This window comes from Microtus oregoni, unplaced genomic scaffold (assembly GCF_018167655.1).
Source record: "Microtus oregoni isolate MIOR12 unplaced genomic scaffold, Mior012 000001F_ref0000356, whole genome shotgun sequence".
Lineage (NCBI taxonomy): Eukaryota > Metazoa > Chordata > Mammalia > Rodentia > Cricetidae > Microtus > Microtus oregoni.
Genome location: NW_024543060.1, coordinates 20,585 through 36,019, shown reverse-complemented (window position 1 = coordinate 36,019; position 15,435 = coordinate 20,585). Strand labels below are relative to the sequence as shown.

Below are 15,435 nucleotides of genomic sequence, written 5' to 3'. Positions count from 1 at the left end.
TTTGGTACTAACAAAGCACTGCAATGTGGGTTCATGCACCCAAGTCAGTGAGATCCACAGGGGCTGCCTTAGGAAAGGCTGAGATTCAAGTATACAGAAATACAAGGACCTTGGGGGTTCAGTGAGAGACCTTGTCTTAGGAAATAAGGCAGTGAGTAACTGAAGAGGATGCCTGACATTGACCTATGACCTCCACATGCCTGCACATGTTTGTGCGTGTGGATATACCCACACATACATACTTGTATTCCACACACACACATACACATGTGCACACATGCACACACCCAATATAAGAGGATTACAAAACTATTTTGAAACCACTTAGGCTACAAAGAAAAATCAAAAGGGTTGTACTATTCCAAGATAAAACAGTTGCTGGGCAGACATCTTTGTATAACCATTGTGTGCATGTGAGTGTGCGTGTATGTGTGTGTGCACATGTGTGTGTGTGCGTGCGCGTGTTTGTGTGTGTAAGGTTGTGGTTTTAGTCTTTTATGAATATTCTTATCAGTTATGTATGCATGAGATCCCCTCCTTTATTTACTTATTTATTATTCATTAATTCATTTTTCCTCCTTTTTTTGTTGGGGCTTGACAAGTGACTCCATTTTGATTGCTACAAGCTTCACCGTTTTGCAAATCTAAGACTCTCCAGTCACCAGAAAAGTACCGATGCACGTGCCCCTGTGTTCAGAATTCCCACGGAGGTCCGTCACAGGAGTCAAGGCAAAGAGTCACAGAAAGCAGCAACGCTTGCGCTTGCGCAATCCCCCACAGACCTTGGGACTCAGCTGCCAAAAATGAGAACTGGTGCTGGTCTGGGCTCCACCAACCACTGGAGAACTACCATGTCTCTGAGGCACATCCCCACTATGGGAGGATGTCCGCCCTAACCACTTGAGAGAGGAAGCAGAAGAGGGACAAATTGCAACAGTTACCACACTTCCTTCAGGCCTCACTCTTGGGACTGGCGACCAGCAGAGAGCAGCTTGATGGCGGAGGAGTGCCTTGGCGGAGGGACACCTGCCACAGACCAGGCTCACCACAGAGGTAACTCCGGTGCCTGCTCTCCTGCCCGTGGCAGGAGTGAAAAAGGGCCCTTGATGCAGACTCCTAGGAGTGCTGTCTTCTCCCTCTTCCCTCCCCCAAGTTCTTCCTAAACTGTAGACAGTCCGTAGGCTTTAAAGACTAGGGTTTCTAGAGACCTTCTAGATGGTGTAGAAAACGTCCTGGCTCAGACTCAAATCCGCCTGCATCAGCAGAGGTTGTCAATAGAAATTAGAGAGGCCAGTGTGCTGGGCCTGGGAGGAGTTCCAAAAAGTCAGCACTCAGTGACCCGGCTTCTCTACTCTGTCTGGAATGCAGTGTGCTGCCTCTTCTGGGTCTAGGGAGGAACCCAGAAGGGCCAGAGGCCTCAGACGGTGCAAACTGAAAACAGTTTCTGCCTCCTCCACTGACCAGGGTCTGGCGGCAGCTTCCTCTCTAACTACCTAGGAAGGACACCTGATTTCTGTATCTTCAGACAGTCCTTCACCCGCGCCAGAGATCAGAGACTCATACTTCCTCACTTCCTGGACCTTTCAAAGGCCCGGCCTGGGTCTGAACGCCTTCCCTGAAACGACTTCTTTCGTTCTAGGGTAGACGCTCAGCGTGTCTGCATGGGTTCGCCTTTCTTCAGGAAGACAGAATAGCCTATGCGCGCCCCAGGCTTTCTGCAGTTGGATTTATTAGAGGCCACCATGGGCTCTGTGAATTCCAGAGGTCACAAGGCAGAAGCCCAGGTGGTAATGATGGGCCTCGACTCTGCTGGCAAGACCATGATCCTATACAAACTGAAAGGCAATCCTCTGGTGGAGACCTCACCCACTGTGGGCTTCAATGTGGAGCCCCTTGAATCTCCTGGACGTGTGTCACTGATTCTCTGGGACATCGGGGGACAGCCGCAGCTCAGGGCTACCTGGAAGGACTACCTGGAAGGCATTGACATCCTTGTGTATGTGCTAGACAGCACCGATGAAGCCCGCTTGCCTGAGGCAGTGGCTGAGCTCCAGGAAGTCCTGGAAGACCCCAACATGGCCGGCGTCCCTTTCTTGGTACTGGCCAACAAGCAGGAGGCGCCTGATGCTCTTCCATTGCTTGAAATCAGAAACAGGCTAGGCCTGGAAAGGTTTCAAGACCATTGCTGGGAGCTCCGGGCCTGCAGTGCTCTCACGGGCCAGGGGCTACAGGAAGCCCTGCAGAGCCTGCGGCACTTGCTGAGATCCTGCTGAAATGCCTTAGCCTGGGACTCCAGGCTGGAGCAGGACAGGGGTCAGGGCCAGCCAGACCCCCTGAGCAGGGGGAACAGTTTATCCTTGCTTCTATGAGCAGGAAAGGCCAAGTGATCCTTGAGAAACTACAGCTCAGTTTACTACATGCGAAATCCTTCTACTCCTGGGCGGGATGTTTTCTTCTCAGGACTTACTCCTATCAGCACTATACTGAAAATCAACCGGTGCTTTTTTTTGAATAATCATAGCCAGTGGGAACATAAAAAACCTCAAAATGCCTCAGGTAACAGCTCAGTACCAAGTGCGAAGGTGACAGTTGGTGACAATACCTGAGAACCAAGCTCACAAATGAAAAGAGGTTTCAAAAGTGCATCTGAGTGTCACCTGGACCTAGGTGTCACTGTCACCAGGAGGGGCTTCAGCTCCCACAGTGCTGCAGGTGTCCCCAGGGCCCTGGGGCCTTCCAGGATTCACCCTTCTCTCCAACTCTGATGAGCCCTTCTCTGCCCTACATCCTATGTTGTGAAAAAATAAAATGACCCCACTTGTACTCCCTTTTTCTTCTCTGTAGCGTATGTCTTTCCTTAAAGCTGAGACGATGGGGGCTGGAAGATGGCTTAGCAGGTAATGGCGCCTGCTGCTGAGCCCAATGGCCTGGGTTTGGTCACCAAAATCCACAGGGTGGAAAGAGAAAACTGATTCCTACACATTGTCCTTTGTCCTTCACACATGTGCTGTGGCATGTAGCTATATATAGATATACACATATGTGAGTATGTATGTATATATACACATATGTGTATATGTATGTATTTATATATGTTATATATAGGCAAGCATGTGTCTCCCACCCTGCAAATAAGTAAATATTTTTTTAAAGATTTATTTATTTGTTATGTATTCAGTGTTCATGTATCCCTGCAGGCCAGAAGGGGGCACCAAATCTCATTACAGATGGTTGTGAGCACATGTGGTTGCTGGGAATTGAACTCAGGACCTTTAGAAGAGCAGGCAAAGCTCTTAACCGCTGAGCCATCTCTCCAGATCAAGCAAATATTTTTTAATTATTTTTTTAACTATCTTTTCTCATTTTACATACCAATCCCAATTCCCACTCCCTCCCCTCATCCTCCTCCCCCCACCTTGCCCCCCACCCCACCCCCATCCACCCAGAGAAGATAAGGTTTTCCATGAGAAGCCACCAAAGTCTAGCACATTGATGAGCAATTATTCCTAACAATGTTTTCAATCATATCAAGCTTGGGATGCAGCTCAGTGCCTCGAATGCATGTACAGGGTTTCAGACTCAATCTGTAGCACTGGATGGGGGTGCAGCAGGTGTAGAGATCAGGGGTGGATCAGGGGTGCAGGAAGACTGTGGGGTCTCTCTGTAACCCCAGTGTTTGGGAGTCAGGCATATGAGGAGAACTGTGAGCTGCAGGGCAGCAGGGCTGCCATGTGAATCAAGAATAACAACAGAAAAGATCAGATCTCAGTTCTCATGAAAGGCACATAGCAAGAGTGCTTTGTTTGTGGCAAAAACAAAAACAAATACTCCCCTTGCCTGGTGGCCACACAACACTGGGAAGAGGGGCAGTCTACAGAGAAAGACCCTGAGAAAAGAGGGTCAGGGTACATAAATCAAGAAAGAGAGAAGGAAGGATCAAAGGAATGTAGGAAGGAAGGGAAAGAGAGAAAGTGGGGGAAGAAGGCAGAGGAAGGAGGGAAAGGAGCCAAGAAACAAAACTCAGCCAGGGAACCACTGCTACCTGTGGACCAGGAGTTCTGGGTGATCAATCTGAAGATCCTGGCAACAGCAGCCATTCTCTCCAACTCTCTCTCTACAGCCCAGGGATGGGGGGGACAGATGTGCTGTGGTACGTATTACAGACACATTTGTAGCCCACGTTGTGAGACGGAACCTTTGTGTGTGTGTTATTAACAGCTAAACATCCACACATTAGAAATGGGTTTCTTGTTCTGAGTTAACCCCTCCCTGCGCTGGAGGAGTATGAGCTATAAACAAGCAAAAAACAACAAGACTCAGCATCCTGGGAGTGCCTGGGTCAAGGCATCTACAGAATGAGGGGTGAGCACAAGGGATGGTGAGGGATATGGAAAGTCTCAGGCTGTCCTCCAGATCATGTTCCTTGAGTCCCAGTCTCCTGATTTCTGGGATTACAGACCTGGGACCCCATGTTTGGAAAGACATTTCTATTTTAATGTCTATGACTTCTTGAGATTTGTGGGGAGGGACCGCTGATAGGCCAAGCTGGAAGTTGACAAAAGACCGAGGAAGTGTGGATGCAAGGTACCAGGGGGAGGAAGGGAACTGCACCAAGTGATAATGAATCTGGGTTATCTTGCCTCTAACAAGCACCGTGGAGCATGGAGCTGCCACTTCCCTGGGTGTGTAGACAGCAAAGACCCAACCGATGGAGACACACATAACTGACAGGCCGGCCCTGAGCATCCCTTCAGCCTGGCCCCTCTCCAGCTCACAGTTTTGATGAGTCTCTCCACTGGTCACTGGCCTCCTGGGATACAAAGCAGGAAAAATAAAGCTTTAGAGAAAAATCAGGCTGGGCTGGGATAAGTCAGTACAACTGTAAAGTTAATCGGGGCGTGCTGGTGCGTGCCCGAGCAGCCAGAGGAGCAGCTGTGATCTTCAAGGGGGAAGCCTTGTGTCCCTGACTGTGTCCTACACTTCCAGAGTAGCTCCTCTCAGGGACAACAGAGACAGCTCAACACTGCCACCCCCAGCCCAAGGTCTTCTCCCCCCCCCCACTTGGACCCACCACACAGTAAAGCTGGACTATGCCACAGACAAGAATTTTAGGATGAGGCAAGGAAAGCTTTTAAGATTGAAGAGAAATTTCAGTATGTAGAAGGAATGGGAGGGGTGGGGAAGGGAGGAAGGGAGGGAGAGGGAAGGTAGAGAGATTATAGTACCCATCAAAGCTATAGGTGTGGGTTTCTTGAGAAAGATACTCACACGTTACAATAACTGTATATGTGACCCTCTGGCTAAGTTATGTTCTTCAAATGATATAATGCACATGTTTTAAAAATTAAGCAAGCCTTAGGATGTAAACAGGCATGAGCACACTATGCCAGCAACATAGAGATGTTTAGGTCTTTCTTCAGGGTCAGACTTTGAATGAAAATGAGGACATGGCCAAGGCCAGGTATGGTTGAAGGGAAGGTTTTATTGTGGACACGAGGGAGAGAACAGCTGATGGAATCTGGAAGAGTCCAGACTGAACAGGGCCAGCAGAATATACTAAGTCATGGGGGAGGGAGGAGTGGGAGAGAAGAGAGAGAGAAGAGTAGAGATAGCAAGCAGGCCCTGAGGATCAAGGAGTGGAGCCAAGACAGCCTGGGGCCAAAATGGCTGTTAGGTTGGAAAGAGAAGCTGGGGAAAGGAAACGAAGTTTGCTCAAGTGCTGGAGAAGTTTAGGGTAGGGCACCAGGTGGTGGTGGTGATGGGGGTGGAGTTGAGGAGTGCTGAGAGCAGCCAGGACTCTGTAAGGGGTACTTGAGATGCTGAGAGCACCTGGGGCCAGAGACTGCTTTGATATGTTAAATGGGCATCTCAGTCTTTCTTCCTGAGTTTCTTTGAGACCTAACTGGGTTCACAAACTGCATCGATTTCCTTGGTTACAATCTACCCCTTCCTTACTCCAGACTTCACAACCTACCCCTTCCTTACTCCAGGCTTCCCTTCTGAGCTATTAGCAAACACAGATTTTTCTTTTCCAATTTTATGGTGTTTGTTTGGTTGGTTTCTGTTTGTTTGGAATTGAGGAGGGTGCTCAGGGCCTTGTACTTGCTAAGCTCTACCCTTGAGCTGAACCTCAACTCACACACCACATGTGAATTATGCTCTGTATGTTTATAGGTTTCAGAGTGATTGCAGAGGGAGTGAGGGTTTCAAGGATGCCTAACTGGAGACAGAGGCAGCTACAGCCACCCAGCTGGAGAGTTCCTGAAAGGGCAGAGTGGGGCTGCAGGGTCACAGGGTCACAGGGTCACAGAGTAGAGCTATAGATGCAGGGGGCAGGACTTCAGCTCTGCAGAGGGAGGTGAGGTCTGGGTGAGTGGGCAGATGGACAGACAATGAGCAGTGGAGACAAGCTGAGCTAGAGCCCCAGAGACAGTGGGGGGGGGTTCTCTACCCTTCTGTCCCTTGATGCACACAGCAAGTGGTCATTTGACAGGTTCAAGGGACCATCACCATCAGACCATAGCACACCCTCATGGTGGGATGTGCACCCTTGCTCGGTCAGGTGTGTTCCGGAAATCCTTGGTTCTGGTATTTCTGGTACGCCATATGTGCCTGTGCTCCTAAATGACTTTGGTAAATTTACAGAGATTCTTTTTTAGCTCCTAGAATAAGTTATTTCTCAGCCTGTGCCTCACAAGTGGTACCTATGCGCATGGTACCACACAGAGTCTTCCTTCATCCACATTATCGCTCTACATGGAGCCAGGCACCGTGGCAAAATGGAGTCACTCGGGGCAAAGCTGAACATAAAAATCACGGTTACATGCAATATGCAGTCACTTCGTGTAGGATGCAACCCGGTCTTTCTATAAGGTTTAAACATTCAGGAAAAAGCCACTTTACCCTTTTTTTCTGGTTAATGAATGGCAGTGTGAAAAATACTGATCTCACTCAAAAGGGATACAAGATGATTTTTTCTGAAGCCAAAAATGAGTGACCATGGCCTAGGAACACAGATTGAGGACACCACAAAGTCCATGTTCCAGTGTGGTAGCAGTTTGAAGTTTTTATAAGAACAGTTGCAAGTCAAGGCACTTTTCTTTTTTATTTATTTATTAAAGATTTCTGCCTCCTCCCCGCCACCGCCTCCCATTTCCCTCCCCTTCCCCCAATCAAGTCCCCCTCCCTCATCAGCCCAAAGAGCAATCAGGGTTCCCTGCCCTGTGGGAACTCCAAGGACCACCCACCTCCTTCCAGGTCTAGTAAGGTGAGCATCCAAACTGCCTAGGCTCCCACAAAGCCAGTACGTGCAGCAGGATCAGAAACCCCATTGCCATTGTTCTTGAGTTCTCAGTAGTCCTCATTGTCCTTTCAAATATATTGGTGGACCCATCAGGAAGTTGGGTCACAGCACAGCCATGGGCTTTAGGTGTTGACAGTGTTTCTATCCTTTTGACTTGTGGAAAGAAGCAGTCTCTCCCGGTTAGTTTTCTGTTCAACTTGACACAAGCTAGAGTCAACTGGGAAGAGGAACCTCAAGTGAGAAGATGTCTCCACCAGATTGTCTGTGGGCATTTTCTTCATCAGTGACTGGTGTGGGGGGAGCCAGCCCACTGAGGGCAGTTCCACCAGGGCAGGTTAACCTGAGCTGTGTAAGAAAGATGGCTGAGCAAGCTACAGGAAGTGTTGTGAGGAGTGGCAGGCCACTTCCGCCACCCGGCTAGCTTTACCGGAAATAATTACACGGAAACTGTATTCTTTTAAACACTGCCTGGCCCATTAGTTACAGCCTCTTATTGGCTAGCTCTTACATATTGATCTAACCCATTTCTAATAATCTGTGTAACACCACAAGGTGGCTTACAGGAAAGATCTTAACCTGCGTCTGTCTGAAGTGGGAGAATCATGTCGACTGACTGACTAGGCTTCTTTCTCCCAGCATTCTGTTCTGTCTACTCCGCCTACCTAATTTTCTGTCCTATTAAAGGGCCAAGGCAGTTTCTTTATTTAACCAATGAAATTAACACAAAACAAAAGACTCTTCCCCCATCAAGGAAGTGAGGCAGTAAGTGGCCTTCCTTCATGGTCTCTGCTTCAGCCCCTGCCTCAAATTCTTGCCTTGGCTCAACAGACTTGTAACCCATAAACTCTTTCCTCCCGAAGTTGCTTTTGGTCATGGTTTTTATCACAGTAACAGCAAACTAAGGCAAGGTTTGCTTGTACATTCTAAAGGATTTATGACAGCAGATATTGGCTCAGATACAGAGGAGGGCAATGAATGTCTCTTTAGGAGGGTAAAATACCCCAAGATCATCAGGCCCTGGAACTGCAACATTCCAAGGTCTCCACATGACAACAGTTCTATTCAGCCAATTAGTCTTTGTAGACACAGCTTCTTTTTGGTTTTTTCAAGACAAGGATTCTCTGTAGCTTTGGAGCCTGTCCTGGAAATAGCTCTTGTAGACCAGGCTGGCCTCGAACTCACAGAGATCGCCCCCCCCACCTCTCCCCCACCCCCGCCCACCTCCGCCTCTGCTGGGATTAAAGGAATACACCACCACCACCCAGCAACACAGCTTCTTTCAGTGAGTCTTGGTCATAGCGCCCCTGCTGGCTTGGCATTGTGACATTATGAGGCACATCAAAAAATCTGGGGATGAGACTTGTATGTTAATCGCATAAAACTCGAGGTTACAAACATTTTAGCCCTGTGGAAGCAGAGGGTTTGTTTTGTTTTGTTTTAAACAGAGTCTCATGTAGCATCAAACTTGATGCACAGCCGACCTTCGTCATTGTTAGCATCTTTGTCTGGGGTATCGTTAGGGAACGGCACATTGTCTCTGAAGGAAATTTTTGGTTTATCAGTTGAGTCGAAGTTTCTAGACTCTCAGTCAGCCTGAAAGGCAAACCAGATCTTTGCATTCTCAGACCCTCTTAATTCCCTTATTCTTTCTGTCTTCCTTCCATGACCCAGGCACAAGAACGAGCACACCACAACCCCCTCCTGTTAGACAGGGTGGGGTCAAATCCTCCAGAGCAGTCAGATGGTATTTGTTGGAGAGAGTCTGTTGGCTGTTTGCTCAGTCACAGCTGGGTCACAAGGTTCTTACACAAGTGTGTGGCCTCAACCTGGGCCTGGTTTCCTTTGAGGCAGGGATGACTAAACAGCTTTGGGAAGACCTCAGGGTCACTCCCCTGCAGGTCCACCTCTGGCCCTTTGTGATGGACATGTAGATAACCAAATCCAATTCTGAGGCTGCAGGACAAACACACGGTTATTAATGCTAAAACTAATGTGGGGTAGTGTGGGGTGTCTTCAGGGAAGCCAAAGAGAGGAGGCTATTGAGTTATTAGCCTAAGTAGTGACGTGTATACACACATTTGATTGTATGGGCTCCCCAAACCTCAACAGGCAGGCAACAGGGGAATTAAAAGAAGGGAAAGAAAAGAAGAATGGAAGAAAAAAATGAAACAAAATTTCATAAAAGCCAAAAAGCAGAAGAGAGACTCACAGGTTTGAGATGAACATTGAAACCATGGCATGTGGAAACAGTTCACAGGACAGAGTCAACACTGTGTTGGTCTGTGCAGCTTGGCAGGTTTCCTCTCCAGCACTCACCAGTCTGAGGGAGGCAGCATCAACCCCTCTAATGTGCCCAGACTTAAGAAGTTTCTACTCTGGTTTAGAGGCAGGGCACAGGACACAGAGTGGGTCACACACATCATTTGTGCTTCAGAGCATGTCTCCAGAGTCCACACTTTCACGTGACACAGGACTTAGGCTCTAAAATCAGGAGGTCTCAGGACATGCCACAGGAAGGACCAAAGTGCGATCAAAACCAGAGGCAGTGGAGAGTGTAGGGGGAGAATGACCTCAGCCCGACCTCTCACCTCACTCCAGCAGCAGCTGCCCCAGTTCTGAGCAGAATGTTATTATTTCTTCTCTGGTGGCCATGCCCGATGAGCACAGGGGAGACACATAAGAAACTGGAGATTGAGAGGAAGTTCGTGAACTGAGCAGAGGCTGCGGGGACCTCTCTGACTTAGCTCTCATGTGTGACAGAAAGCACATGTGCCCCACACCAGGACTGAGATGCTGACCAGCAGAAGGTCAGCACTGTCCTCAGATGACAAGCCCTGGCCACATCCACAGAGTTCACACCATGCTTTCTTTCCGCTTTTCCACTTTCATTTTTTCATACAGAGAGATATGTAAATATCAAAATGACAGCGAGGTTCTCTATAGCAATGACACTGAGCTCCAGAGGATGGTATAGAAGGCCTGAAAAATTCTAGGGACAGTGTAAGCAGTAAGCCTATATTGTAATCGATTCTGAGACAACGCTCGTCAATAATTGAGTGACTAAGTCCATAAAGGGAAGGGACAGCTCCACCGTACAAGAGAATTTCAGTTCATAAGTGTAAAAGTACGGAGAGGAACAGAAAAATCACCCTAGAATATTCTAGCAATCACGGCTGCAGGTTAGCTTCATCATTGGATGCTTAAATTATGTGGTGAGAATTTGAGACTAGCCTGGGCTACATTAGGCCTATGTGAAAAATAAACAAACAAGTAAAATCAAATGTTTAAGGGGAGCCCACATGACATGACCACTCAGACACAGTTTATAGCCAGTTGGAAATCTTTATTCCAACTGTCTGGAACTATACCCAGGTATTCAGGACCCAAGTATAATGTCAAGTGTTCAGGGTAAAAGATTTTAAAAGGCAAGACCATACCCTGGTATCTCGCCCTGTAGCTGCAATAGTTTAACAGATACTAAGATAAACAGTTACTTGAAGGGGCAGTCTGGACAAGCAAGCAGGTTAACAGAAGCTAAGTTAGCTGGGGCATCTTGACCTCAGGTTCCTAGAATAGAGGTGGGTAGTTTTCCATGGGTTTCTCCATCAAGGAGATAAAATTTTGGAACCTAAGTGGTCTCAGCAAGAACACAAGATGGGGAAACCTGTGCACTATTTTGCCCTGTAACAAAATTATAGTGGGAAAATGCAGAAATCACTTAACCATGTGGACAGGTCAGCATCACTAGCATCAACTTAAAAAAAAGCAGGAAAAAAAGAATGAAAGATAAAAGAAGAAGAAACAGCTCTCATCTCAAAGGAATAAAAGACATGGTTTATTTTGGAGCTAAATATGAATGACCAGGGGGCAAAACCATAGATTTCAATCTCCCAAAATACTATGCTCCAGGAAGGTAGCAATTTCATGAACGTTTTATGATAAAAGAACACAGTCATAAATCAGGACAGTTTTCAAGCATATTGATGGGTACATCAAGTTGGTGGGTTATAGCCAGCTACGGAAACTGCTAAAGGCCTTGGATTGTGTCTGACAACACTCTAAGCCCTTCCGTTGGTGGGATACAAAGGTTTTGCTAGTATGTGCTAAAGGTATCTGTCAGGTATTAGGTCTGGCTATGTCTGTTAGTCATGGGATACTAAATCTGATACAGCGCCATGTAAGGAATGGCTATTTAGTCAGTTACAGGTGCCCCTAGTTACAGCTAGGTTGTGGACCAACAACATGCCAGGCTCTCCCCATCACTGAAGTTTTCGTCAGTCACTTGGCTTTGCAGACACAGCTTCTATACAGGAATTCTCATTCTCTCCAGTAACAAGTCCGACAAGCTTCATGCTCCCTGACTTGATGCTCAGAGAAAGGCATGCTCCTTGGAGCGTCCCTGCCCCAAGCCTAAAACTCACTGTAACCATGAGGAAAGCTTCAGAGAAATCCAAACTTCACAACATTCTAAGGGATGTCAAGGTTGTGAGAAACAGAAAGACTGAAGACTTAGCCCAGAGTAGAGGACTCAACAGTTACATGCAACATAGAATCCTGGAAGAACAGGATGACATCTGTGGAGACCCTGGTGGAACGTAGCTGGTGGAGTAGGAAACCACGGGGCATGAAGTTAATTTCCTACTGCAAGACATACTGTGTCTGTGTGAGACGCCAGCGTGAAGGAGAGCTGGGTAAAGCCATAGGGCAGAACTCTACACAACTCGATACTTCTCTGTGAGTATAAAACTACTTTAAGATAAGAACACACACAAAACAGTGAGCTTATGTAGAATTACTTTTGCCCTACAATTTTATACCCAATCAAACTATGCATCCACTGTGATGACAGAGCAATGACAGTTCTCAGACATGGGAGTCACATGTGATGACAGAATGGTGGTTCTCAGACATGGAGGTCACATGTGATGACAGGACAATGGCAGTTCTCAGACATGGGAGTCACATGTGAGGACAAAACAATGGCTGTTCTCAGACATGGAAGTCACATGCTCCTTCACCTCCTCAAAGAATAAACCAAGCTGAAGACGGAGATTCAAGTAACACTGTGGTCAGCACTAGAGAAATTCAATGTGTTTCCAGAACAATGCTATGGAGAGGCCCCAAGGCAACCAGTATGGATGGGAACCTAGGAACTAATGTTTCCTCAGAGGCTTCTAACTTACCAAACACCTACTCATTTAATTATACCAGTAAATTTTCAGTTTGATTTTTAATATTTATTTTAAAATGTGTGTTTGCTCACATGTATGGATGTCTACCACATGGCACATGACCACAGAGATTAGAAGAGGGCACCGGGACCCCTGGAACTGAAGTTATATATGGTTGTGAGCGGCCGTGTGTGCTGGGAACCGAACCTGGATCCTGAGCATCATGATTAGCCAGGGCTCTTAACCATTGAGCCATCTCTAACCTTACTTTGATTTTTGAGACAGGGTCTCATTCTATAGACCACCCTGTCTCAGTATCCAAAGAGCTGGGATTATAACTGTGATTATAAAGCCACCAACTTAGATGTTTTCTTTTTTTCCAATCCTGGGAATGAACCTTATACATGCCTCCTTGCTGAACACAAGTGTTCAGTACTGAGAGTTTGGAGCTGTATTATAGAGACGCACGTAGAAAACAGGGAGGGAGGGAGGGAGGGAGAAATGGAGGGCAAGGGGGAGAGGGAGAAGGAGAGAGAATTGTAACCTGTAACCTGCAGGGAGAGAATTTCACTAAAAAGAATTACAGCCCCAGTACCCTAAATAGCTTGTTGTAAACAACATTTGCACAGTCTAAGAACATAAACACTAAGTATTCATTTAACCAAATGCCCCTTTGGAGAGAAGGGAAGGAAGGAAGTTTGTGGTAGAGAAGGAAGGAAGTTAACTCTTGTCTTTCCAGGAGGGAAAGCAGGGAGCGAGGAGTCACCGTCCTGAGGGTCTCGGCTGGAAGGTGAGCATGGCTTCAGCATGTCGTTCTGGAATGACAGTGAGGATGGCTGTGACGGGAGCACCTGAGGGATTCATTTCCCTGCAGCCATAGCAAACGAGTGGGAACTGAATGGCAGCCACTGTGGAGGGGACACAGGCCGAGCACATGGACCAGACTGGGCTGGCTCAGGAGGAGATGGGCTCAAGTTCCATGCCAGCAGGGGTCAGTCCAACTCCATGCCAGCTGGAGCAGAGTGCAGCCCCAAGTCAAAGCAGCTGACACCATCCTGAGGTGGCAGTGGCCTGGTTCCGTGAAACCTGTGACATAGCAGTGCTGACAGACATGAAGTGACTTGGGAAGCAGGTTTCAGGTTCCCAGAAGCTCGGGAGATGCTGGGTTGACGGACATAAACCAGATTTCTCCAGTGCAGGACATATCAGAGTGTCCCATATGAGGGTGGTCATGGTCACTCTAAGATAGTTAGGGGAGATGATGCGGTGTTGATCGTGACCATGAGACTCCATGGGAACAGAACCCTGAACCAGAGAACTGACAGCACTTTCTAGATGAGGGATGCAGCACAAGGGGCTGGCGTTGGCAGGAGAAGGATCTGGGTTTTGATTTGCTTTGCTTGGTTGCTAAGCAAGCGCTTGGCCAACCATTGAGCTGCAGCCCCGGACCTGGCTCTTGTATTTTGATGCCTTCACCACCAATCACAATGCTCTATCCAGCTGGTTGGGGGTGACTGCCTGTCTTGTACTCGCTCTCCTCAGGGGCTCACACTTCAGTTTCCAGGTTCTAGGGCCTCTAGTGTGGTTCCTGGACTGGGCACTTCTCCATTCAGCTGAGGAAGTCCCACTCACCTGAATCAAGGACAGAGTCCTTAAGATGCTAACATGGAAGGCTGGCAAGGTTGCTCAGTGGGTAAAGTCTGTCCCAGAAGAATAAGGTCCTAAGCATGGATCCCCAGCACACATAGAGGAAAGCAGCCATGCTTAACTGAAGCTGCACGTGTTCTTAACAGACGAGCATCTCAGCAGCTCGACACAGGGACTTTCCCTTTCTTATCTTCTGCTCTCTAACGTGCCCTTCTCTGAGGTGCTACCCTTCCACCCATAGTTCTAGCAACTTCTGTCCTTGCCCTGCAAACCCAGCATGCTTTCATTCCATGGTAGTGAAATGCATTGTCTACTGATCTTATCCCATGGTAAAAATCTTCTCACCCCTATATTTTACCCCAATATCAGCTTCCTAGCTGGGCATAAGAACCTAAGGTCCTTACCCATTGGCCATGTCGGAGTTATCCCTCAGTTAGAAATGGAGAAGCCACCAGGTACTTTGTGGAGAACTCAAAGTAAGCAAGGTAGTCACTGAGACCCTTCAGGGTGGGGGCCTTCACCCCTTGATCATGGGCCACCTCTATCTCCCTGTTATCTGAACAGGAAGAGGAAAGTCTTCCAGCATAAGGTCCCGTGTTTTGGAAGCACTACCTACACCATGTGGCATTTTGCCAACAGGTGGCAGTCTGCCAGGATAAGCTGACTGTCACCCAGAATTCCCTTGAGAGCTGCCTTCTCCTTCACCTCATCGCTGGCCTCATCCACTTCTTCTGAGAGGGAGGGTGTCGAGTCAGTGTCGGAAACCTTCAAGGTCCGCAGGAGCCTCTCCAGATTATCTTCGAGTGTTGGGTTTCAATTCTTGAAGTAGGCACTAAATTTGACAAATAACTCTCACCTGCCTGTGTTGCACACTGCGCTTCTGAGCCAACTGTGAGTACCTGGTAGGGCACCAGGAACTCCTCAGTCTTGCTGGTGTCTGTACTTCAGGGCTGCACAACAGGAATGGGAGCCTCCTGCCTGGGCATGACTCTTGGTGCCCACAGAAGTGATGGTGAAGGTGGCTCCCTTGGGCCAGAGCACCATAAAATCTCTAGGAGATGGGTGGCCCTCTTGGTCCCATCATTGCCAGCTTTCATGATCAGTGTGGCCTGTGGATCTTCAGATACGGTTATTTTGGGGGCCCCCAGCTGGGGGCACTCAGAGGAACCAGGACCAGGGAAGAAGGCTCTCCCAGATAGGGATTCTCTCCTCCAAACTTAGGGCTGTCCCTGGTCCTCCACTGGCTGGATCAGGGAGCCACAGACCCCTCCCCTTACAGCTGTTCTGAGTTTCCCCCTCAGAGGGAGACAGTTA

The 15,435-nt window shown here is 48.0% G+C and overlaps 1 protein-coding gene across 1 annotated transcript; it reads left to right on the top strand.

Annotated features, from left to right (window-relative positions):
- The first annotated feature begins 987 nt into the window (after positions 1-987).
- LOC121455556 (ADP-ribosylation factor-like protein 11) lies at positions 988-2,328 on the top strand. Its single transcript, XM_041663161.1, has 2 exons — positions 988-1,053; positions 1,640-2,328. The coding sequence occupies exon 2, from the start codon at positions 1,698-1,700 to the stop codon at positions 2,271-2,273; it is 576 nt and encodes a 191-aa protein (XP_041519095.1). The 5' UTR covers positions 988-1,053; positions 1,640-1,697; the 3' UTR covers positions 2,274-2,328.
- Positions 2,329-15,435: the final 13,107 nt, after the last annotated feature.